Source organism: Engraulis encrasicolus, chromosome 6 (assembly GCF_034702125.1).
Source record: "Engraulis encrasicolus isolate BLACKSEA-1 chromosome 6, IST_EnEncr_1.0, whole genome shotgun sequence".
In the NCBI taxonomy this organism is placed as follows: domain Eukaryota; kingdom Metazoa; phylum Chordata; class Actinopteri; order Clupeiformes; family Engraulidae; genus Engraulis; species Engraulis encrasicolus.
In genome coordinates this window covers 25,167,839-25,195,272 of record NC_085862.1, presented here as the reverse complement: position 1 = coordinate 25,195,272, position 27,434 = coordinate 25,167,839, and the positions used below count along the sequence as shown (strand labels likewise).

The 27,434-nt window shown below is 42.3% G+C and overlaps 1 protein-coding gene across 2 annotated transcripts in view; it reads left to right on the top strand.

Annotated features, from left to right (window-relative positions):
• Positions 1–26,223, top strand: part of LOC134450952 (elastase-1-like) — a 176,333-nt gene extending 150,110 nt beyond the window's left edge. The window contains exons 1-12 of one of the 2 annotated variants that reach the window (XM_063201022.1): positions 18,501–18,513; positions 18,639–18,715; positions 19,243–19,326; positions 20,197–20,250; positions 20,465–20,521; positions 20,927–21,000; positions 21,141–21,241; positions 21,692–21,814; positions 23,516–23,652; positions 24,808–24,953; positions 25,797–25,946; positions 26,118–26,223. In XM_063201022.1, coding sequence (XP_063057092.1) covers positions 18,655–18,715; positions 19,243–19,326; positions 20,197–20,250; positions 20,465–20,521; positions 20,927–21,000; positions 21,141–21,241; positions 21,692–21,814; positions 23,516–23,652; positions 24,808–24,953; positions 25,797–25,946; positions 26,118–26,132 — 1,002 coding nt within the window. In that variant the 5' untranslated portion in view covers positions 18,501–18,513; positions 18,639–18,654 and the 3' untranslated portion in view covers positions 26,133–26,223. Of the gene's footprint in view, positions 1–18,500; positions 18,514–18,638; positions 18,716–19,242; positions 19,327–20,196; positions 20,251–20,464; positions 20,522–20,926; positions 21,001–21,140; positions 21,242–21,691; positions 21,815–23,515; positions 23,653–24,807; positions 24,954–25,796; positions 25,947–26,117 lie in introns of those variants that run through there. The other variant, XM_063201023.1, reaches the window with a different exon arrangement.
• Positions 26,224–27,434: the final 1,211 nt, after the last annotated feature.

The window sequence follows — 27,434 nt, the reverse complement described above, 5'->3', positions numbered from 1 at the left end:
GAGAGAAGACCAGAGAGGCACCGTACAGTAACCTGTACAGTTAAGCATCTCAACAAAAAACGATTCAAGCTTTTAAGGAATATTTGTTGCAAACACAACAGCAGATCAAGGGAAGAGACCCACCGGCATTATGGTAAGAATCTCATTTTGTAGAAGGGAAGCAACATGCTGTTGGTACAGTAAATATGACCTAGTAGTAGATGTTTCTGACGAAGTTGAGCGAAAATGCACGAAGGGTCACTCTGCGTGAGAACCAGGCCTACTGTACGTTACTTTTATACACCTAAAAAAGACAATGGGGTGAATGACATTTTAACCCGTTAAGACGCGGCGTCATAAAATTTGCTGTTACCTGAATGTCAATGACCAAGTCGTAGTGTATTACTAAAGGCCCTGTGTTATGTCATAATATTGTAGTACTATGGTACTTAACTATTCAATAGCTATTACAGCGTGCCACTGGAGGTATGGTGTACATTAAGGGGCTATGTTCCTAAATTTAAAGTATTTGATCTGTGTCACTGCAACTAATGATAAATAATAACATGCTCCTCTACTATTTTAGTATGACTTGCATCATGGCCTGCCATAACACTTTTGCCCCTTCCCTTCATTAGACTGTTGGTCCTCAGAAGACGGAGGCCCTTCAGGACAGTGAGGCCCCTTTCATGGCTGTGCTGCGGAGAGGAAGCATCACTCAGAACATGTTGCAGCTTATTCTCCTGTCTCTTATTATCTGTGAGTATAACTACATATTTTATTCTGAATATTGTAATTTTACCTGTTTACCTGAATATACTGTATCTTCATAGTCATAGTCATAAAATTGGTACTTTATTAGTACTTTATATCCCATCTACAGTAGGCTATGTAGTACTGTGTGTATATGTACATATAGTATGTGTTTGTGGGTGATGCTCTGTGTGTATTGTATATATTGCTCTGTCTGTATCGTATATACGAAGTTGGTTCAGGAGTAAACCAGGTTGTGAATCATCTAATAGAAGAGCCTGGAGTCCTCAAGAAAATGTGGACACCAGGCTCTTCTATTTGATGACTTACCTCTTAACTTAACCTGGTTTACTCCTGAACCAGCATCTTAGTACAAAGCGGATTCCAAAAAAGTTGGGACACTTTGTATTTTGTGGATAAAATCAAAACGCTGGCATTTTCAAAACATTCAATATGTTAACAAGGTAGAACATTATGTACAGACAACAAATCAGTTGTTAAAGTGAAGCAGAATTATTGTTTTGAGGTAATTATGTGATCATTTAAAATTTCACCCTTGCAACAAATCCCAAAAAAGTTGGGACAGGGCCAATAAAATGCATTTTATATTAGATAAGACTAAACACAACACAAGGGATGAGACTGAACAGTTAAATACTTTGACTGATGGCATAATATTATTCAAAAATGAGATATTTTGATGTGCGAGACATGATTTCAGCAGCTCAACTGATAGGTGTGTTCTTGAACTTGTTTACCTTTTTGTTGTGCTTAATATGGGCATATCCTGACTGCAAGAAAACAATTTTGTGACCTGTTTACTCTTATGATGGAACCACACTGTTGGAACATAGTAGAGATTTAAATTTGCCACCATTAGGGGACAATACCTAAAGGCGGTGCTCCAAAATATAATGCCTTGGTAGCTATGTTTGCTGTTTAAAGTCTGTATCTATCATTTAACATTCATTTTAATGCTCTACATGAGTAAGAAGACACTAACCAAGTCACCTCTGCACCCCTTTACCATCGTATATGCTGTCTTTCAGACTGACCACTAAATCAAGCTGAAGTATTCATTTTCTATATAACCTGGAGGGTGCATGACTCCATAATTTTCAAACAGGATTAAATATTTTCCATCCTGTAATCAGAGGACAGTTTCACATGTCTCCTAGGTTCATAGAATGAGCTTTTCTGCATGCAACACTGTTAAATGTCTGCATCATGTGCATTAATCAAGTGTTGTGTTTATGGTCATTTTTTCGAGAGCTGTCATTGTTGGAGTGTCATAGTTTGCTTATTGACCACAAGTATGTCATGATCTCATAACTCATGCAATGATTACACAGAACTCTATATTACAGAAATAGGCCTTATATGCCTGCAATTTTGATAATTCAATCTTTCTGTGTAATAGATAAGTAATTAGTCCCTCAAAATCTTCGCTGCTGAGTGCCACAGCCTTTCTGTGATGGTATTTTAGTTGTGCATTAATGTTGGCAGTCAATATAGTTCCTTTTAAAATATTCTTCCTTGTGTTATTTTTAGAATTATCCAACTATTACAACATGTTTTGACCCTGTCCCAACTTTTTTGAGATTTGTTGCATGGGTCAAATTTTAAATGATCACATAATTACCTCAAAACAATAATTCTGCTTGACTTTAACAACTGATATGTTGTCTGTACATAATGCTCTACCTTATTAACATATTAGATGTTTTGAAAATTACAGCATTTTGATTTTATTCACAAAATACAAAGTGTCCCAACTTTTTTGGAATCCGCTTTGTATATGCCTCCTTACTCTACGTAGCCTCTTAGTGCAGATGGGGTCGCCGGCGGGCCTATTCACTATTTGCTGAAAATACTCAACTACATCATAACAACATTGCTATGACAGTGTCGACAGCCTTAAGTAACAGATTAAGACATAGACATTACAATTTTGGTGACAGTAAGGTTATAACATAGGTGCTGCGCTAAGGGGTTAAACATTGTCAGTCCTCTCTCCACCTTACATAGTCAACCAAACTGTCTTGACTGTGCTCTACACTTTGGAGCAAGCTGGTCCACTTCAACTTGCGATCATGTCAAACACTCTCTGATGAAGACGCACTGCGTCAAAACGTTAGTCATGCTCGCACCACAATAAAATCAGAAAAACGTATCCTGTGTGCTCCAGTCGACCTTGGCCCAGTCTCCTTTGAAGTGGACCAGCTTGCTCCAAACTGAATACAGTCCAGACGGTGAGCACCAAGAAAGCTAGAGCGAAAGTGACCTCCTTTCCTTTGTGCTCTACACTTGCCCAGTCCTCTCCACCTTCCCTGGCTGTGCTCTCGGCTGGACCTACCATTCCCACCAGCTGGCCATGAACTGGACCTCGGCGCGCAGCTTCTGCCGGGCCAACTACACAGACCTGTTGGCCATCCAGAACCAGGTGGAGACAGAGCACATCCTCAACATCACAAGCATCATCCCCCACCAGGACTCCACGCCGCACTACTGGATCGGCCTGAGGAAGAACAACGGCACGTGGACCTGGGTGGGCCTGAACCGGGCCCTGGCAGGTAACGGGTCCTCCTGGGCCCCGAACGAGCCCAATAACGACAAGGACGACGAAGATTGTGTGCAGATATACATCCGCTTGAAGCCAAATGGCGGCAAATGGAACGATGCCAAGTGCTCTGAGAGTAACAGGCCCATTTGCTACAAAGGTAGGAGACAGGGGCACCCATACGAGGCGGGGGGCCCACATGGGCCCTTGACTTGAAGAAACGGGCACCCTCTGCATATTAGGCCCTCTTTTGTCATTCTTGGGCCCATTCTTGGTAGCTTGCAGGGGGGCATGAAGTGCTTACATTTACGCCAGTGGTTGGAGACTTGAGAGGAGCTCTGCCCTACTCTACAAAGGTAAAGTGCAGTAACTATGCCGACATTGAAACTGAGAAAAACGTCTTCAAAGTCTTGATTTAAGGTTGGATAATGTAGTTACTGCAAGTTTCATTACATTATTACATTACATTGCATTTGGCAGACGCTTTATAACCAAAGCGACTTTCAAAAGAGATACACATACCAATAGGCTATCTCTAAAACAGGACACATTTTTTTGGACCACAAGGCTTTGTCACAAGCTAAAGGAGGTGTTATAAAGACCATTTTCAGTCTAAACTCAATTTTGGCAAAATATGTAGTTACTACACTTTGCCTTTGTAGGGCAGAGCTCTTGTGTCACTTTGTTGATGAAAGCTTGCTGTCCTATGCACAGGACTGGTTCTAGTCAATTTGGTGCCTGAGTCTCCATCAAATCTAGCACCCTAGGTGACTGGCCTGTCTGCCTACGCATAATAAAAGTTAATGCAGTGCAGTGCATACATGTATATCTTGCAGTATGGCCTTTTTGTACCATTAGAAGTGACTATATTCCATGCACATACACGCACGCACGCACACACACACACACACACACACACACACACACACACACACACACACACACACACACACACACACACACACACACACACACACACACACACACAGAGGAAGACAATGGAAACTGTCTTCTCTCTCCCTTAGCCCAGTGCACCAGAGACGCATGCTACGGTCGTGGAGAGTGTGTGGAGGTCATAAACAGCTTCAAGTGCCTGTGCTATCCTGGCTTTACTGGGCCTCACTGTCAAACAGGTCAGTCCAACACAACAACAACTCAATGTGTGTGTCTGAGTGTGTGTGTGGGGATGGGTGGGTGGGGCACACACAAGTATGTGACAGACAGTCATAGTGTGTGTGTGTGTGTGTGTGTGAGATAGAGAGAGAGTGAGAGAGAGAAGGAGAGAGAGAGAGACAGAGACAGAGACAGAGATGGATATAGATATAGATATAGATATAGATATAGATATAGATATAGATATTTCATTACATTACATTACATTACATTACATTACATTACATTGCATTTGGCAGAAGCTTTTGACCAAAGCGACTTTCAAAAGAGGACATAATCAAGCCACATCGCAAGCAAAGGGCACAGGAGATATACAGAACAACAAGTGCAGTTGCAGAGAGGGGTTAGGTTTTTTTTTAATTTTTTATAAAGAGTAAATAACGAGTACACACACACACACACACACAAACACACACACACAAACTAAACTAAAGATGTACTGTATAGATAGATATAGATATAGAGAGACCTCCAGTATTCCATTTAAAAGTATATGTTGAGAGTTTGAGAGTCTGAGAGTTTGACGATGCATCCTCCCCACAGCTATAGAGTGCAGACAGCCCGTGGTGGCTCAGAATGTGTCGATAGACTGCTGTGGTCCCCATGGCAACGTCTCCTTTGGGGCCACCTGCACGTTCCGCTGTGGGCGTGGCTTCAGAAGGGAGGGGCCGGCTCAAATCACCTGCAACGCCACCGGCCAATGGAGTGACAATGAGCCAGAGTGCTCAGGTAGGTGAAATTCCCACACAAACACTCCATGGAAACACACAAGCACTCACATGTAAGACACACAAACGTATCACATCATGTTCATCTCTCTCTCTCTCTCTCTCTCTCTCTCTCTCTCTCTCTCTCTCTCTCTCTCCCTCTCTCTCTCTCTGTCTCTCTCTCTCTGTGTCTCTTTTTCTCTTTCTCCATCCATCCATCCTTCCAATAAAGTCATGAGAACATACAGAGCCGGATTAAAGGACAGGCTAGATATGGCTGCAGCTTAGGGGGCCCCACCTGACAGGAGGCCCCTGATTGGCCAAAAGTGAACTGCGGAATTGTGACAAGATGCAATATTGAAAATTTAATCTGGCAAGTTGGTACACATGCTATCCTTGTTTCCTAGCTCGTAATTATGACACTGTCTATTTAAATGTCTTGCAAAATCTTCCTTCCGGGGGGCCCCACAGCCACCTGTAGCCTAGGGTCCCCAGGCCATCTTAATCTGGCCCTGAGAACATACACCAGAGCCTAATGCAGGGGTGCAGTGGTGTAGTCTACTTTTTTGTGGTGGGTATACTGTATATTTGAGCATTTTTGAAGTGGGTATAGTATTTGTGCTACTCTAAATAATGGGTCAATCAATTTTAGGTGGGTATACTGATATTCCTGACATTTTGAAGTGGGTATACTGCGTATACCTGCGTTTTACGTAGACTACACCACTGGGTGACATCATACAGCAGGGGGACGTCTTAAATTCCTCTCTTGTTCTTTTAATCTTTCTTTCCCTCCATCCTCCTCACCCCTCTTTCAGAGGCCCCATGTGAGCATGTGCGAGAGCCTGCTGGGGGGCAGCTGTGGTGCTCGGGGGGCGTGTGCTCCGTGCGCTGCCAGCCTGGCTTCCTGCTACTGGGCCCCGCCCACATCACCTGCCAGCCCCCCCACCTGTGGAGCGACCTCGGGCCAGTGTGTGCCAGTAAGTCTGTCTGCCATACATCCGCCCTTGCTACCCATACGCCCATCTGATTGGTTATTGGACCATCATATTTGCATGATATAGAGAGCTCCTCTATATCAAATCGCGTCCTGCGGCGATATCACCCCTATTCAAAGTCAATGAGAGCGGAGCGGAATTTCTCTGTGTGGGTACGGGCCGTCAGTATGAGATACACTATAGACACATGCAGTGTAAGACATATATGACACTATATGTAGGCCTACATTCAGTATACTTTGTAAGATACATCATATGTACATACAATATGAGATAACACTATATGCACATGCAGTGTAAGATACACTCTATGTAGGCTATGCTATGTACTGTACACTTTATGTAGCCTATATGCAAAATACACTATATGTAGGTACATTCAGCATGAGATACACTATATGCTCGTTTCTTTTTCTCTTCTTCTTCTTCTTCTTCTCTTCCTGTCTATGTTATGTATATGTTATGTGCCTTTCTATTGGGCACAGAGACTGTAATAAAGTTCATATACTGTATGTGCAAATGTATAAGATAAACTATAGACATACGTATGACATGCACGCATGCACACACGCACTCATAGGCCTAAAGTACACACACACACAAACACATGCATACCCGCATACACACACACGTACAAAGACATATGCACATAACTCTAACGATCCAACAGACAAATCATAAGACTCAGAGTCAATATACTGTATCGTGATGCATGGAGGCAGTATCGTGATATGTCCTATCAAAGTCTTGTTGTCCTTCAGTCCAGAAAACAACCACTAATTTGATGTGATAGTGCGTCCAAGCTAGCCTAGCAAGCTAAACCCATACAGCTGAAAGCTGACATGGGTCTAGAGTAGATAGGAAGCCATGTGGGCGGGATAAACGGCTGTCTATCAAATGCCTCGGCACTCAACGCCACGCAATAGGATGGCGCAACAACCAATCACATTGAATCCCCACCAGCAAACTGTAGGGGCACGGCCAGCAATAGTTTCGGAGCTACTTGGAGAGAGAGAGCATGCAGCCTGATTCAGACTCCGAGAACACAATACAACAACTGACAGCTGTTTGCACAACTAACCCACTCAGTATCAAAACACAATGTCTACATCAGTTAACGATTAGTGTGTGTGGATCTTTGGTAAGAGATCCAAAGATCTCTACCCCCGTCAGTTCACGGCAGAGATTCGGTGCATCTCGACTTTCTGACTGTAATCAAATATTAAATTGCCATTCACAAAGGCATAAACATATGGCCAACAAGCAGACAAGTTATATGAACTATCATTTAAGTATTAACGGACGTCATCATTTAAGAAGTCGTTTATCAAACCATTTGAAATGACAACGCCGGGCCCATCTTAACCAGATCAACTGGTATTTTGTTTACAACTACAACTGGTCTCTTTTCAACCATTAAAATGCTTGAAAGGACTCGCCAATTTAGTGACAGTTATAATAAGACCACATCATTAAAAACGAGACATTTGGGAGCTATGGAATTCTGTAAGTAGCTTACTAAATAGATGGGAATGAGACTTGCCGGTAGAGCTAGCGGCTAGCCCACCTCCCGTCAAATAACACATCTTGGTATCCAGCTAGCTAGCTTACACAGAACATAATGTTGACAACAATCAATCATATTAGTTTATGCAACCATTTAACAAGCCCAAAATTGTTCAACATTTCGCTGGTTGTGAAGAAGGGCCCTGTGGTTGAATACGGGGCATGTTAAAACTTTGTAAGTGAAAACACAATTTATTTCGGCAACTCGTTTGGCTGGTGGTCAGACGCATTTCCTCCTAGACTGGTGCAATGCTAGCGGTTTACACCTGGGGCGTGTATGTTCTGAAAGCCCAGTTGTGTATTCACTAGGTAGCCCGGCCCCCGATCCCGCCCCTCACGATTTGATTGGCCTCAAACGGCGGTCCAACTTGGATCGGTTGTATATTCAGGTCCGCTAGACTGCCCCGGGGAGCAAATTCAATTTGCGGCCTCTGGGGGCGTCTAGATTTCTAGGCTACGTCCAAGCTTCAATTGTGGTACGTTTCATAAATCGTGGGGAGTATCGAACCGTAGGTGAAAAATCGGGATACGAATCGAATTGAGTGTATTGTTACAGCCTTAGTTCACATACTGTACGTACATGCACACACCACCACACCGACATACACACAAACAAACATTCGCGCACATGCACACGCACAAACACACACACACACACACACACACACACACACACACACACACACACACACACACACACACACACACACACACACACACACACACACACACACACACACACACACACACACACACACACACACACACAGGCTGCAAACTGGTAGCTGGAAATGTACAATCGAACACATTTGATTCCAGGAAGGAAGGTGGGTAAATAATATTATAGTATATTGTTTCTGACCGATCTGAAAAATGTGTTTGCATAATGCCGTATCAGCCATATCAATCAGCTGAAGAGCTACTTTATGGAATACCTGCCTCGTCTCCCTTGGCCATGTGGACCATATGGACCATATGGACTAAATGCTGTCATTTTGTGAAAAGAATAGACACGCTGATATTAATGGTGCACTGTGTACAATGTGGCCAGAATGGGTACTGCAACTATGATGCTCATTGAAACTGTAAAATGGGATCTTTTCATGAATATTTACTAAATAATACATCAATATTTACTAGTATAATTGAAGTAGAGTAAGTTTTGAGGCTAAAAATGTCTATTTCTAGAAATTCAAAATGGCAGACCATGGAGATGATCCCCCTTTTCATGTATGCAAAGTGCAATTTTTCGAGTCAAAATTAATACTTAGAATTAAGTGGTGGTGGTAAGTATTCATGAAAAGGGTAACATTTGTGAATTGGCTGAATTCTGGGAATAAACAACAAAAACATTACATGGTGCACCTTTACCCTCATCTTTGTCACTAGGGATATACTGTAGGCTACTGTAAGTATATATACGCACTGTAGTTTAGTTGTGTATCTAACAATGTGCGGTCCGGTTCTTGATTCTGATTGGATGATAGCCGTGGTTGAGCGTAAACCTACACCTTCCAACTGAAGATTCTACTGTATGCGCGTCTAAGTTGAACTAAGCACATTTTCGTTGGTAATGAGAATATGTTGCAGTTGGGGTAGGGAGTCTGCAAGAAGAGCACATCTTTGCACCATATGTAGTTGGGGTATCAGTGTGATTGCAAAGACTTTTAATTCCTGCGGTTTATCGCCCCTTGCTGAGTTTTTGTAGCGAAGTGTGTGTCTGGCAGCGCGACGACGCATGCACTGTAATGCCGGGGTAACCACAATCACTTCCTCAACTTGTCGCGGATCAAATTCATTTTTATTAAAGTGTTTTTAAAGAAATTTGGTCAGCGATTAAGTGTAACAGTGTTAGATAAGCAATAAGCCACTTGAGCCAATGGATTATGCTCTATTGATAACGGGCAAGGGGACGTTTATGGCTCTCAGGTTCGTGCCGTGCCCCACTCCCCTTGGCCGTTATCAATCGAGCATAACCCACAGCCTCTCGTGGCTTATTGCTTAAACCGCTACAGTAACAAACTGGTTTTCCCCCAGGCCCTTCTCACCTGCTGCTGGTCGTGTTGGGATGGAACATACTGATGGCAGCCTGTTGGATGGCCTACTGCTGTCACAGTCACAGGAGAAGAAGTAAGCGCTCTCTCTCTCTCTCTCTCTCTCTCTCTCTCTCTGCATGTGTGTGTGTGTGTGTGTGTGTGTGTGTGTGTGTTCGCGGGTGTGTACCGCTTGTTGTCTGGCCTGTTGTACTGCATGTGGCAGTGTTTTGGGTGTTTTGGTGTGGTTCATGTCACATGTTCTTGTTTGAAATAGATGAAATGAATTTCAGATATATTCAGTACTGAGTGAGTATCATCATTGTCTTGAGATTGAGATCGTTGTCTGAGAATGTGTTGTTGCATTTATCTTTTTCTCTGCTAGGACAAAAATGCAAGAAGCAAGGGTAAGAAGAACATCTTGTTTTCTGTCTTTGATATATTCACACCACAATGTGATTCATGAAGTTGGTTTGCTCCTTGAATTGAATTCGGGCACTATGTTTCAGTGCGCAACCAATAGGCCATGCGCACTGAAACATAGTGTCTGAAGTGTACAAGTGCGCCATTTGAAACACAGCAATAGACTGTGTCTGAAAATCAATGCCTTTCCCTCCGTCCTTTCCTCCATCCTTCTTGTCATCCCTCGTACACACTTTTTTGGGGGGGGGCTCTCCCCCCATTCAAGATCCTAAATCCCACATGAACAAAAGTAGAATAAAAACTTCAATCGTTGATGACGTCGAGTCCTGCGTCACGGCTGGAGACTGCAGGAAACGGTGAAAGTCCAATTGGGAAACTCTAACTCCCATGGTCATTGCGACACAGCACTCCTCAGCACATAAGTGCACACTGTACACAACAAAGCGTGCCTTTATGCCTCACCCGTGCAAGGGGGCAGTCCACAATGGTTCCCGAAAGGGAGCAGTGCAGCGGCACGGTATCATGCTCAGAGTACCTCAGTCATGGAGGAGGATGGGGGAGGGCATTAGTGAATTACTGTATTCTCCCCAGCAGCCTAGCAAGTCGGGAGTCTCGGCAACCTTTGGGATAGATGATGCCCTAACCATTTACCCATGACTGCCCAAAATGATATTGATTTGTTATCTCTCTTTGTGTGTGTGTGTGCAGGTCCCCACATGACCAGCTGAATCCAGCGTACGATCCATCAGGACCACTAGGGGCGCCATTATCTCCACCATGACACAATGCAGTTTGGATTTAGAGTAGAATAGAGTAGAGTATCATTTATTAATCCCAAGTGAAATTAAGGTGTCAAGTAGCATGCATACTTAAATACAGAAGAAGACACAAAGACATTACACACAACATTGCACATGTATTCACCATACATACAGTACATATATTCACAAGTCATATCTCTCTCTCCCACTCACACAGTACAGACGTACACACACACACACACACACACACACACACACACACACACACACACACACACACACACGAACACGAACACAATTTGGTCAAGGCAAAGTCTTTAGATGTCCCAATATTCTTCATGATGAGACTTTGCAAAGTAAATCAGAGGATTATACCAAAGATTGTTTCATAATAGAGCGTCTCTGATTACTGTATACTCACCCCTCTCACCTCTCGACATCTCAACCTCCATTGACACTTATGTTTTCAGCACTATGTTGTCAGCTTTACACTGTAGGCGCAGGTAACAGTATTTCGGACATTCTAAACCCGGAAGAGGGCGTATTTTTGTAGTTTTTATCTTTAAAACTACAAAATTTGGTACCACCGGGTCACCATTAGTACTTCCGGTTTACATCACTGAAAAGACGAGATTCCCGTCTTCAAAACAAATTATATTTTCATATTGTGAATTTCTAAAAATCAATGACCCTGTCTGCCTGTCCGTGTTGCTGTGGACACCTCTAGGGGGTGCCACACACACACACACACACACACACACACACACACACACACACACACACACACACACACACACACACACACACACACACACACACACACACACACACTGTACGTATCTAGCATAGGCCAGGGAGGCAGGTTGCTATATCTGATTGCCCTGGTTATGTGCTGTAGTTTGTAGTGGTAGATGTGCAGTACATTATATTAGGAATTTGATACAGCTTTACAATAGAATATTATGAAACAACATTTCACAAAGGGAGGAACAGAAATCAATGTACTGCTTCTGCTTTTTTTTGCAATGGCCAGTTTTGATCTTAAGTGTTACACGTAATTTGGTATTTTAGCCAATAAGCCTATGCTATGACATCAATGAAAATATGTGGAAATGTGTTTTTTCAACCCTGAAGAAATTCACCAGTGTCAACTGTCTGTGTGTCGTATGAGAGTTCTGAAATATTGTCTTGCATATTACATGTCTTACATTTGGTAATATTAACCCCCCCAAAATGTAACCTATATGTCTCGAAAAATAAATCTATAAGATGTGTGTGTGTGTGTGTGTGTGTGTGTGTGTGTGTGTGTGTGTGTGTGTGTGTGTGTGTGTGTGTGTGTGTGTGTGTGTGTGTGTGTGTGTGTGTGTGTGTGTGTGTGTGTGTGCATCGGTTGAGTATGGAACCAGGGTCGCTGACACTTTGGCCAGGTCTGGGACAAAATCATCTGAAAGGCACCCCCCCTCACAATGCATTCAATGTAATGGTGACCCAATTCTGGGCCCCCCTTCTCGCTGGGCCCAGGACAACTTACCTTGTTGGCAGGCCTGCCTATAACTATATTGTGCGTGCATGTCAACCAAGGTTGTACACATTGCCCAACACTTTATTAAAATCAGTTTATTAGTTGTTTTATGTGTTTTGATACTGCTGCCCAGTGGTCAAGACTTCAGCACACACACACACACACACACACACACACACACACACACACACACACACACACACACACACACACACACACACACACACACACACACACACACACACACACACACACACACACACACACACACACACACACACACACACACACACAGGCTGCAAACTGGCAGCTGGAAATGTACAATCGAACACATTTGATTCCAGGAAGGAAGGTGAGTAAATAATATTATAGTATATTGTTTCTAAGCGATCAGAAAAATGTGTGCATAATGCTGTATCAGCCGTATCAATCAGCTGAAGAGCTACTTTATGGAATACAATGCCATTCCTCTTTCATGTGGTTTGTTTGAGACAACACAACAGTACATTGACAGTGAAATTCCAGGATGATGAAGCCGACAGTTGTGTTTGCCTCTCTAACTCATGCAGCTCAAGATGACAGATAAGAAAGTTTTTGTTTGTCAGTACTGCCCACTGCCTAATCACTTGATATCACTTTAAGTACACAAGGGCTGTCACAAACTATTTCGCATCACTTACTGTATATCTGCTCTTCTGTCTGCTCTTCTACATCTGTTCATTACACTTGGTGTGAACACTATTTTCCTTTTTAAAATCCAAAACGACTTGTGAGATATTATATTTTAATGGACCTTCATTTATCTAGGAAGGTCCCATTGATATATTACTACATATAACTCTCATCTTTGAATGAGCCCTGGCCAATTATAAAGCAATGACAGAGGAGGCAATAAGAATGTATGATACATACACGTTACATACAGTAGAAATACATAAACCATACAAAATGATTGTATCCTAACCTCACAATCAAGTACTGAAGTAACATATGGGTTCTCTTTTCCATTTGTTTCTGGGTGTGGTGATGCAGTGCATTTCGTCTGAGGTTTTTTATTTATGTATTTAAATTGACTGAAACACATATTATACAAAGGGTGACTTATAAGGCCTAATTCACAGCAGAGTATGGAAGCAGGGCAAGACGGAAGCGATTTTTTACCGGCGGTGGCGAAAATACATGGAAACAGATCTGTCCTTCCACACCAACACGCGACAGTCTGGTGATAGAGGTGCGGGAGACGGCTCCACTCCGCGCTGCATTTGGAGAATAGAACTTGAGCGGATTTTGGATGGCAGCGGCCGGCAGTGTCCCATTGAAATGAATGACAAAGTAGCAAACAAGCTTTGGCTGTGAGTGGGATTTTGAACAGGACTGGTCACGCACGCCGACGCTGTCGGTGTGAAAGGCAGAGTAGAACACACCGAAACTATAGGCAGAAAGACCTCAGTTGTCTCGCTGCTGTTCCGCCACGCTCCTGTGTGAATCTGGCCTAAAATACAATAAAACAGTATTGTAAGCATTACGCTAGGGGGGTATACAAAAAGCAGCCTTACAAAAATATGTTATATAATACAAAAACATGCTTTCTGTTATTACTCATAGAAATTGCAGTTCTATAATGTTTCACATCTTGTGGTGTGCAGCTCTGGATCAAGTAGCTGATGTCATCAGGTAATCCCATTGTCATCTGGATGTCAACACTCACACAGATTTGCATCTTGTCACCACAGGCAGATGTTTGGGGGCCCCAAGCCCTGGTGAATAGCAACTCACACTTTGCTACAGTGGTGGAACATTTCTTTCAAATGTTCACTTCGACATTTCGCTTGGGGCCCCAGCTGAACCTAGAGTTGCCTCTGCTCTGCATGTATGGCCTCCCCAATACTGACTATGCTGTCCTGTGTGTGACAAGCATCAATTTAAAGATCTTAGATATTGTAGCTTAATGTTTATTAAATTAAAATGGTCATCTTTTTCATCCCATGCATTAATAACCAATGCATACATTCATGGACTTCTGTTTTCACAGACTGAAACAATAGCTCCACAGGGACCTTCCCAAGGTGTCTGTGTGATATGCTCTTCAAACATTTAGATGATGCATGTCTCAGTGACATATTTCAGTCACTGGCACAGAGATGTATAAGATAAAAGTCGAAGTAGGCCTACTAATGTGGATATAGTTACATAGTTGTTTGATATTACACACATTCCCCTACATGTTAAATGTTCAATGTTAAATGTTAATTGCTATTTATTACTGTAGGCCTATCACTTTTGTCGCTGGTCCATCACTGTCATTCAGTGTTAAATTCTCAGTATTATTCATTACTTCATCACTCTATGGGTATTGGACCATCACTGTTCCTGTCTTGCACTTTGTGTATGTCTACGTGTATGTCTATGTCCTTTCATGGTATAAGACAGAAAATATAATTTCAATTTCCTTGTATGACCTGCGCATATGAAGAAACTGACAATAAAAGCTAACATTCAGATGATGCATGTCTCAGCGACATATTCCAGTCACTGGACCCACAAGTAGAGGCAGTTACTGGTAATATTTGCCAGGGAAGCATGTCTCTGCTATGTCAGTTCACTACCAGATAGCAGGCGGATAAGAAGGACCAATAATGTGGTAATTCATACTCCTTAGCACACAAATACATTCACACGAACATGATGCAAATATGGACCCGTAAGCAGGGTGAAGCTTGTCCACCACATCATCAGCTTTTGCAAATATGTGTAAGTGTGTAAGTGCAAATATCTGTAAGCACTTAAAAGCAGAGAGAAAATCCAAAATCATGGATCACGTGTTACCCTATGCATATTATACAAATATTAAATTATACATATACATACATACATAGGCCTACGTATTAAAGTGTGTGTGTGTGTGTGTGTGTGTGTGTGTGTGTGTGTGTGTGTGTGTGTGTGTGTGTGTGTGTGTGTGTGTGTGTGTGTGTGTGTGTGTGTGTGTGTGAGAGAGAGAGAGGGGGGGGGAGTTATTTAGTGACACATGGCAAAGGCAATATATTGAAAATGTAAAAAACAGTATGGAATACAGCAGGATAGTCCATGTTACTAATCCTGAAGGATTAGATATTGGTATAGCCTACTGCATACATTTATCACACACACACACACACATATATATATATATAATATATATATATAGCCTACATATAAACACATGTATACAGACACTAAAGGAATTTTAATGCCCCACTCCTGACAATTTGTTTACATTTCAAAAAAACATCTTCATTTATTCCCAAAACATCCAAAAGGTTGTGCAACATCAGCAGACAGCTAGCAAACAGCGATACCTTTTGGGGAAATATTTGGAGTAGGCCTATGTTCATTTTTTTAAAAATGGATACAAAAGTTGCCCCCATTAGAATAGCTCATATCTCGGAAAGGGCTGAGCCAAAAACTGCGGCGTCACCGGCTACTGACAAGTCAATATAGCGTGAGCAATACAACAGCACATTGAAATCGGCAGGAGTGCTCCTTTAATTTGTTACGTAGCTTCTTACTGCAGATGGGGTTGCCAGCGGGCCTATTCACTATTTGCTGAAAATACTCAACTACATTATAACAACATGGCTATGGCAGCACAGAGAGCCTTACGTAACAGATTACGACAAAGTCATTGCAATTTTGGTGACAGTAAGGTTATAGGTTCTGCACTAAGACTCAGTAATGCCATAGCAATGTTTTATGAATAGTAGTTAAGTTTATTCAGCAAAGAGTAGATAGTTGCTACCAAATTTGTCTCGGATCTTTGTCGTTTTGGAGCTCATTTGTCGTTCCAATACACAATAATGCTGCAAAAGCAAATGTGGCCTTTTTTCTTAGTCAATCTTTTTTTTTTTTTTAACAATCTTGCTGATTGTTGCTTCTTTTTAATCTGACTGTTAAAGTACTTAGAGCTACAGTACATTCTATGTATGAATTTGTGCTATAAAAATACAATTATTATTATTAATGACTTATTATTTTGCCTCTGACTGTACATGTCTTCTTCCTTTGCAAACATCACCAAGAGAGGACCATACCAGTAAAAATAAGAGGCGGTTAGTGGTAATATTTGCCAGGAACAGGGAAGCATGGCTCTACTACAGTTTGTCAGTTCACTATCAGATGACAGGCCGATAAGATGGACCAATACCACAGTAATTCATACTTCTTATCTCACAAATACATTCACATGAACACGAAGTACATATACGTATGTAAGTGCAAATATTTGTAAACACTTGTACGCAGTGAGAGGCTTGTTAGCCACGTCAGCAGCATTTCCCAAAGGTTTTTGGATCATGGGTAACACTTTACACTATTTAACAAATGGTTAGCTACTCATTATCAGAATGCTCATATGCTGCGAGATTATTCCAACATGTCTTTAATAGTAGTAGAGTAGAGTAGAGTACTTTTATTAATCCCGAGGGAAATTAAGGTATCTTACAGTTTACATAGATACATAGATAGGCCTACAAGACATACACAAAGACCTAATACACATAATTGCACATTGCAGTAAACATAGGCTATAGCAAAAAAGTGTGTGTGTGTGTGTGTGTGCACGCGCGCGCGGAGGGGTTCATTCATGCAGTCCAGTCACCAATGATGATCTCTGTCAGTGTGCCCTTCTTATCCGTCTGTGTGGTGTTGAAGAGCTGGATGGCCCTAGGGACAAAGGACTTCCGTAGTCTGTCTGTCCGGCAGGGGATGGCACGGAGTCTGTAGCTGAACAGACTCTTCTGGGGTGAATTTCTCAAAAGCAAAGTTGCTTACTACATTAGCTACTTTGTTGTTTTCAATGCATTTTCCCATTGGCAACTACCGAAGTTGCTAACAGGCTAACAACTTCTCTTTTGAGAAACTCAATCCTGATTGGCCAGAAACGTGTGCAGGGGGTGACTGTCATTGTCTAGTATGGAGTTCTCAGCTGTTGTATAGTGAGAGTCTCCAGTTGCATGCCCACCACAGACTCAGCTGTCTTCACCAGGCTGTCGATCCAGCATCCCTTTTCCTCATGCTACCACCAGGCAAGGCAATGGCATAGGACAGGACATGACAGACTGGTAAAACATCAGCAGGAGTCTGTTGCAGACATTGAAGGATCTCCGTTTCCTGAGGAAGTAGAGCCTGCTCTGCCCCTTTCTGTAGAGTGTATCTGAACTTGCAGCCCAGTCCAAGTCGATCATCATCTCCTTGGTTTTGGTAGTATTCAGCTGCAGCTGGTTGTTTCGGCACCATCTGACGAAGTCCTCCACCAGTCTTCTGGCTTCAGGACTATAATTCACTTATTCGTGGTTATAGACTACAGTACAGTGCACTCACAGTATATTGTGAATTCTTTTTTTACTCAGACAGTAAATAAAAACTGCCATGTCATACTTGTTGGCATACTAACTCTATTCATGAAGGTGCAAAGCGCTCACCAGAAAAGGAGGTTGATCTGAGGAAGAGGGGCATTGGGGCCGAAACGATGTCACAGGCCGAAATGTTGTCACAGTATTAAACATTAAGCTACAACTCGGGCATGTGTGACATTTTTTTACTTGTATAAAATCATCTTCTAACCACACGATATGAACACACAATCTAATAATCATTTGCTAATGTTAAAACAACACTCACTAATGAACAACTGAGTAATTGTACTTACAACTAACTAATGCTAAAGTGTATGTGTTGCCATGGCCCGAGGGTCCCTAGGGGTGTGTGTGTGTGTGTGTGTGCGCGTGAGTGTGCGTGTGCGTGTGTGTGTGTTAGATATAGGCTATAGATAGAGAGGCCCTGTTTGCATGGGTGTGTTCTGAATTTCTTACCTGTTGAGGAAACATGATATACAGTACAGTATGTTTTGAAACATTATGTGTCATTGTGTCACTGAGATATACATCTCATTTTAATAAACCCGTTTGCTCACATGATGCGCACCCTGTGTTAAAAATGCCTATAAAAGATGCCGTCACCTCATCACAGTTATCAGTCTCCAGCTGTAAAAGTCTCATCAGTGGGTAAGTAGGCTTACTTCTAGCTTTGCACTCCCCCATGAACCTCATACTTGTACTTTTTAAGTTCTTTGTGACTTTCTGCAGTGCTGGATGCTGATGTCTGTGTATGTTTATGTATGTCATCCTAGATACTCCAGGCTTACCATGAGGATTTTGCCTGTTCTCTCGATCATTTTTGCTCTCTTTGCCATGGGTATGGCAACAGGTAAGTCAAATCAGTCATCTGAGGTTCAACTAGGGATGCAAATTATCGATTAATTCATTAACCATTAGTTGATAGCCTTATCAATCGACTTACGATTAATTGATAAGCAGCGTTTTCCCCCCGAAATCTCAATCTAAATGTTTCTTAAAAAAACCTACTAAATCTAAAAATTTTAATTAAAAATTGAGATAAAATACCACATTTAAATTAATTCTATTTCAATTCTTTAATCCAAAGGTGATTTAAATATTCACACTAGTCACACCCCTCTTCATTGATCGATTAAAGTCGATTAATCGATTAACCCTTTTCTGTACCACCGCTATATCATAAATCATGTAGAGGTCATCATTCAGTGGCATTAGGTATGTAGGACCTATAAACCTAAGTTTTGGCTTACTCCTTCATCAAGGCCCTTTTTTAGAACAAGTGTCCGAAGACCTAGAAATTGATTGGAGCCTGGTGTTGCTGACTTTTTGTGTGCTTGACATTTTTATTTCTCTCTATTCATTCTGTGTGTTTGGTAGCAGAGCAGCATGAGGAGGTAAAGCAGCAGAATGTGACAGATGAGCACGCAGCCAATCAGGAGGAGGCTCCTGTGGACACTCCAGGTGGGCTCCTGCCTTTTGACCCAATTCCTTTAAACATGATTTCTTGTTGTTGTGTGAATTTTGTCTTCCTGCCTGCACACGTAAGGAATTATTTGCCTTCTACCTATCTGTGGTGCTTTTTTGTGTGTATCTACTTATAGTGTTTTTACATAGTGTACTTGCCCACCTATTCGATTCTGCTAACCTGTCCTGTTCACTGTATTTTTTTGTTTCAATGTGTCTCTCCAACTAGTGTAAGTTTGACATTTTGTGAAGTTAATTTCTAGCCCTCAAAGGGGCATGCCACTATTTTGGGGGTGAATATGATTAAAATCGTTGCCCTGGGTTTATAAAGGTGTTTAAGTGTCTTATTTTTCATGTTAGGCGTTGTCTTATTTTAAGGAGGGAGTAAGTATCTAAGCTAGTGAGAGTCAATGGATCGCACATGCTACAGTGATCCATTGACTTTCACTATCTTAGCTACATACTCCCTCTTTTAACTTGTCTTAAAGCAAGACAACGCCTAACATGAAAAATAAGACACTTTACCACCTCTATAAACCCTGGCCAACGATTTTGACTGTATTAAGCCCCAAAATAGTGGCATACCCCTTTAAGGGCTGGAAATTAACTTGACAAAATGTCAAACTTTACCAGCCACTGACATCTGAAATTGAAATTCAACAGTCTGCTCAACAGTATTACATTTTTGTTTTCACCAGCATTTGACAGAGGATTGTTTGAATTTTAATTTCCCCTCAGTGTCACCATTTGTGTACAATGTAGGCCTACTATGTGTTAAAACGACTGTAAATACAGCCGTCAAAAACACTTCGCAGTTGTTTCAGTTGTCTTTAAACTGTATCTGGTGTTGTTTTACTGCATACATAGTGCCTTTTGGATCGGTTGTGGAAGTGAACGATGCTACTGAGGAAGACATTGCTGGTAAGCCAGTGCACACAAACATGTGCAAATCTTCCTGTTTCTCTGTCTAAACACACACACACACACACACACACACACACACACACACACACACACACACACACACACACACACACACACACACACACACACACACACACACACACACACACACACACACACACACACACAAAATACTCTGAGCATAATCTTCAGTTGAATGAAATGTGTTCAGGTGTGGAGGTCCTGGGGGAGGAAGATGCTGAGGTCCTGGATGCTGAGGACGAGTCAGGTGGGTTGGCATGGTAACAGTGACGCATGATGGGTAAAGAATAGCAGGCCACCTCCATTCATACTGCTGCTGCAGGATTCAAACCAGCCCTCCAGTTTAAAGACCCCAGAGGTGTACGTACACAGATTGACATATCATTCAGCAGCAGGCATGACTATTGTAAACCGGCAACGTACGTATAAAGTAGAAGTAGAAGCACTGTTATGAGTGTAATTTCAACATTAGTAGTGAGATACTACACCGTTACATGGTACTTGCTGTATACTTTTACTTTATACGTACATCTCTGAATGAGTCATGATGCAATGGCTGTCTACTGTTGCTTGCTATCTGTATGCTTGGAGTGTCTCTGTCTGTAGCAGTATAACATTCATTTGTCTTCTGTTGCTGTCTCTGTGGTATCAGCTGAAGCCAAGGCTCCTATCAAGAAGAGGGTTGTGGGCGGCACTGTTGCCCCAGCTAACTATTTTTCATGGCAGGTAACTGACATTTAGTAAAGGCCTCAGGATCTCTCGGTCATGCTCTCTCGCTCTCTCTTTCACACAACTAGCTTTACTGACTGCCATTTCAAATGTAATGACTGCATGAGTATCTCCTCTGCCCCTGGTGTCTCTCTCAGGTGTCTCTGCAGTACAGGTCTGGCAGTACCTACAGACACACCTGTGGAGGCGTGCTGGTCAAGAGGAACTGGGTGCTCACCGCTGCTCACTGCGTGGACAGGTAGGCCTATAGAGTAACATGGCTGAAAAAATAATAAATTGCACAATGTATAAAGGGCACTATGCCAGACATCAGTTTTTTATGAAGCCCAAATGTAAATTTAAATCACAAAAGTATTCTAGTGTAATGTACGTGTACTGTCTATGTCTTACTGTCTATGTCCACACACATAAAGTCTATGTCTATGTCTGCATGGGAAAGTAAGAAACGTAATTTAAATTCTTTGTATGACCAGTGCATGTAAAGAAATTGACAATAAACTTGACTTGACTTGACTATTAGGATTATGATTTATTAGGATTTATGATACTTCTACTACTGTTACTGCCCCTACTGCAATAGTAATCATTTTGCAGTTCTAATAATAATAGCAATAATAATAATAATAATAATAATAATAATAACAACAATGAATAGTTATCAATCATCATCATCATCATCATCTTGCAGCTCCAGGGTATATCGCGTAGTTGTTGGTGAGCACGACCTCAACACTCAGAATTGCAGGGAGCAGTTTGTGAGTGTGAGCCGCATCATTCGGCATCCTGGCTGGACACGAAGACTGAGCAATGGGTCAGTATGCATCTCCTGCGTGCAAGGTGTCAATTTCTGTGGAGTGTAATGTACCCTTTTAACTAGTGTCACGATGAAAAATAAATGGGTGTTAAAAATCTCCTGCCAAAGCCTGTTCCTCAAAGCCTGAAGCCTTACACTGTAGTTAAAGGGATGGTTCGGAGTAGAATCACCCTAATGCCATTTGAACCGTGACACCCATCCACCTTTACACCCGAAGTGTTTTCTGCCGCAGGCTTACATCAACAGAGTTGCCGTGTTATTCGATGTTTATTCCGGTTAGCTTGACTCAAGCGCATATGGATACTGGGCACCGTCTCCAAACTTTCCCCACAAAAATAACATGTCATGACACCAAACTTCTGCAGTAGCACAAATATGGTCTGTACTCACGAAACGAAGCATTTGGAAGTTTGGAAATAGTCCAGGAGTTTATTATTATCAACACAAGCCGAATAGCTTCTCTGCTGCTAAAGCTGCGCCAACGTTACTTCCGTCATCTAAGACAAGCATGTAAGAGTCCTCAACGAAGCTCATAATATGCACAATGAAAAGTGAATTCAGCATCAGTATTGATAACGAAAATCATTGTCTAATTGATAGTAGGTAAGATTTGAAATATCTTTTAAGTATTTCCTTGAAAATATAAGCCTTAATCACAATTCAGTGAAAACTTTTTTAACACTCTCGTCTGGAAGTTTGTTGAAGACTTTTACGGGCTTGTCTCATATGACGGAAGTAACGTTGGCGCAGCTTTAGCAGCAGAGAAGCTATTCGGCTTGTGTTGATAATAATAAACTCCTGGACTATTTCCAAACTTCCAAATGCTTCGTTTCGTGAGTACAGACCATATTTGTGCTACTGCAGAAGTTTGGTGTCATGACATGTTATTTTTGTGGGGAAAGTTTGGAGACGGTGCCCAGTATCCATATGCGCTTGAGTCAAGCTAACCGGAATAAACATCGAATAACACGGCAACTCTGTTGATGTAAGCCTGCGGCAGAAAACACTTCGGGTGTAAAGGTGGATGGGTGTCACGGTTCAAATGGCATTAGGGTGATTCTACTCCGAACCATCCCTTTAAAGGCACTATATGCAATCATCATCAAAATTAATTAAATCCACACGCTTCCGCTCCCATCTGGTGCATTGGCAAGGCTGTTGCATCGACACGTAATGTGCCGCATAGAGAACTCTAGCCAATTTCAACTTGCAGTTGTATCTAATGGTTTGCTTACATATAACAAAAATGCACTCTTCATCCCAGAAGTTGTGCAACATCAGCAAACACCTTTCAACATCTCAATAACTGTTGGGCTGAACAAAAAAGGATGCATCATTGGACGCTGACAGAGGGTAGTGTGGGCAATACAACTGCATGTTGAAACTGGCTGGATCTGTAAAAGCTTTTTCACTGAATTTGAATCCTTTGTTGCTTTGGTAGCTTTTGTTCTGAAGTTATTACCAACATTATACTGTAGGCCTATACTGTATAGCCATGACATTAGCGAGCATTCAAGACACAAATGTTCTAAAATGATAAAATACATCGGTCTTAAATAAAATGTCTCATTTGTAGCCGATGTTCTGTTATGGTGGTGTATTTTTCCTTTATGTTTGTAAGAAAGGATGTTGCTACCACACAACAATTAAGTGAAGTGACGTATACTATTTGTCTTGGTGTGTTTCCCATATCCTCAGCAACGACATTGCCCTGCTGCAACTGTCCTCCTCCGTCACCCTGAATCGCTACGTCACTCTGGCCACCCTGCCACCAACCAACCAGGTGCTGCGTCACAACCACGGCTGCCTCATCAGTGGCTGGGGCCTGACCTCTAGTAAGTCAATTGGCTGGCTGATGACATACTGTACAGTTAGTTTCCCGTTTACATACATTTCCCACTGTTAGCAGGGGCAAAATGCTAAGCAGCCAACCGTGTGGGCGCATTTTTTGAGTGACAGCAGTTTCCAACAATCAGAAAGGTTTAGGAGTGTGCAGCCAGGGGTGGACCAGGGCTGGCGTGAAGCCGGCCCTGGGTGCCATGTGCTCAGGGGAGCGGGTATCCTCGGGGGCTAGCTGAGTTAGCAGCTCCATGGACTCCTCCTCGTTCTCTCCCTCAGTTACCTTCGTGGGTGCTGGGTTCAGATCCGCGTCCTCGGCTAAACGAGTCCAGTGATTGATTTTCACGAGGGGCATGGAGGCGCAGGCCTGACAAGGGTCTCCCTCGTCCTTGAATGCCGCCTCAGCGTGAGTTCTACCCAAGCAGTCGAGGGTTGGTTGTCCCCCTTCGCCCTCGGGTGACCGCGCTGGTAGAGTCGAGTCATGTTGAAGTCAAACGAAGCCGTTGGCACTCAAAGCTAGTGAACTCACACCGGCTTTCGCGAGTTACAAGCCACACGGTTAGAAGCTAACTATGAAAAATGCTAAGTACAGTAGGTACGAGCTGTTGGACATTAAAATTCGCGAAGCGATTAAGAAGACAGAGGAATGGGCGTCAGGAGTATTATAGTGATGCCAGAGGGCAGGTCTAGACTGACGCTTCCATCTGCCATTCGGTGTGATTGTAGTACTGAGCTTCGATTGGATCATCTGGCAATCGATCAAGTCCCATGAGAAATAGGTCGCAGTTCCTGCGATAGGGAACCCATGTATTGTTGTTGCTCTATGCAAAGACTCTACACTGTTAAAACACTTAATTAACACTGATTATAAACAAAATATTTACAAATGTTTGTAAATGAGTGAGTCAGCTGGACACTTCTTTATTTATCCAATAGTTTCATGTCTTTTTGCTCTTTGGAGGATTGACATGCAGGAATGCTACAGCTAAAGCCTATTGTGTCTGCCGTGTTAACACAGTATTTCTTACTCAGTTAAACATTTGTAAATGTTTTATTGATGATTAGTTAATTGTTTATTTAAAGTGTTTATGAAGACCTTTTAAGGACCATTCTTCTGAAGTGTTAACAAAATGTTTTTTACCTGTGTGCAGCCAGGGGTAGACCCTCCAACGTGCTGATGTACGCGTCTCTGCCTGTGGTGGGTCAGAGCACCTGCCGCAGCAGCAGCTGGTGGGGCAGCACTGTCAACGGCAACATGGTCTGTGCCGGAGGCAACGGCAGACAATCTGGATGCCAAGTGAGTCTCTTTCTCCATCCACTCCATTCAATGTTTGGTCACTCAAGATTCAAGATTTGTATTCCTCTCAAGGGAAATTTTTCTTGGACATAACATTCCGCATAAGCAACACACAAGACATGACACCAAAAAAAATATTACTGACTAAAGTGCCATCATTGAGATGCATTCTATGACAAAAGACGCAAGTTGTAAGCAGACGTTTCACCGCACAAGTCAGTTCAGTGAGAGACAAAGGGCAATCCTTAATCTGTGTCTGCCCTTAGCCTGGGCGAAAGCGACTGTTGACTCCGTCAAACTGTCTGGCAAAAGCCAAGAGGAATCCGTCTCCGTGGAGGGTGGTAGATGATCTGATATTACTCTGTCATTTAAATTCATTGGAGTTCCGAATTTAAATTAAAACCCATATTGTGCTTTATTAGCATGACTGTGTCACCTATTGCCAAATTTGACCTTTTCATGATTGTTTACTTAGTAATAAACTAATATTTTATAGTATGGCCCAAGTACAGTCATTTTTGCAGCTAAAAATAGCTATTTCTGGAAATCCAAAATGGCGGACCATGGAGAAGATCCCCCTTTTCATGTATGAAAAGTGCATTTTTTCCAGGCATAATGAATACTTAGAATTTCATGGTTTTGGTAAATATTCATGAAAAAGCTAACATTAGCGAATGGGTAGCATGAATTCTGGAAATAAACAACTAAAAATCTCACACAGTGTCCCTGTGTGATATGTTGTACAGTACATGTATATGATACTATCTGTGTGTGTGTGTGTGTGTGTGTGTGTGTGTGTGTGTGTGTGTGCATGTGCGCACATGTGTGCGTTCATGCGTGTAGGGGGACTCTGGTGGTCCACTGAACTGCCGGGTCGGCAGCAGATGGGTGGTCCATGGCCTCACCAGCTTCGGCTCCAGCAGCGGCTGCAATGTAGCGAGGAAGCCCACTGTCTTCACCCGCGTCTCAGCCTACTCCTGCTGGATCACAGGAGTAAGTGTAATCATACGCTCGCGCTCGCGCACACACACACACACGCGCGCGCGCGCATGCGCACACACACACACATGTGCACATACACGAATGTGTGCCACACAAACATTTGTAGGTTGGTGCTTGGTTTGTGGGCAGTGTTTGTGACCTGAAATTTTGTATTTTCTCCAGATCATTGGCGCCTGAAGTCCCCCATGAAGACTTTGATGTGGGACCACATTCACCTTTCACATGATCCATTATCCTCTTCTAATAACCATGTAGATGTAGAAATAAAACTCTCATTCATCAGCATTTCTTTCTGTACGACATCTATTTCTTTCAGTGCAGTATGCTCTCTGTTGAGAGGGGCAGGCAGAGGTTTACCATGGTCAAGTACGACATTTATCTTAGCATTATTCAAAGATACCCCTGATAAAGGAAGAGTTGAAATGTACACTGTTAGGGGTTTCAGGCCGACCGGAACTGAGCCTGTGCCGGTGCTCGCACCAGTTCGGCACTAAAGTGCTTACCTGCGAACCGCCCGTGTTCATACCAAGCTCTGGACCTTTTCCGCACATGATTGTATTACCCGGATGAACCTGCTGACGGCCACGTTGTCATCACGGTTCGCGGAGAAAAACTAAGTATTTTGCGGTTCGCATGGCGAACCAACTTTCCGGTTCGCGAAAGCTAAAATCTTTGGCGTGAACACGGCAGCTGGTTCTCGAGAAGGTGCGGGAACGGGCACCGACACGATTCTCAGTCGGCCTGAATGCGCTATGAATGCCACAAAAGAGGGCAATATACATGCAATAAAATGCAATACAAAAAAAGTTAGTGCAGCTAGGGAACCCTAGAAGACAAAACAGAACCTTAGAAGTCTTGGAGTGATTAACATTACATTGTACTATATATAATTTAACTTTAACTTAATTAAGTAATAATAAATACTAATATACAACATAATATTTACTGTTAAGACGTAATCTAAGAAGATTTACCAATGGGCAAAACTTTCAAAACACACAGATTGAGTTAGAGTGAAACTTCAAGAATATGTAGTAGTAGTAGACGTAGTAGTAGTACTAGTAGAATAGAATATAGAATAGAATATATACTTTATTGTCATGCCAGTGTAGCATGGCGGAGATTAAATGTTTATTTTACAAGACACTAATTTATCAAATTTTAGATGTAGACCGACTACGCCACTAGAGGGGGGTATTTCCCCTCTAGAAAGTTAAGGTGTTAAGAACACACAGGTTCGTTAAGGACGAGATGAGACGGGATTCACCTGAAACAGTTACAATGTTTTATTTTGAAATGTTTTTCTAAAAACAACAACAGTGTTTCTAAAAGTGGAGGCGTGATAACCACAGTCACAGGCTGGACACACACACTGTGCAAAGGACAAAGTAGATTTTCCCACCTAAGCTTCAGTAGGCTAAGGTAATTAAGCAATTCTAATAACTCAAAACACGGCACCCCATACACCTTGGGCACTGC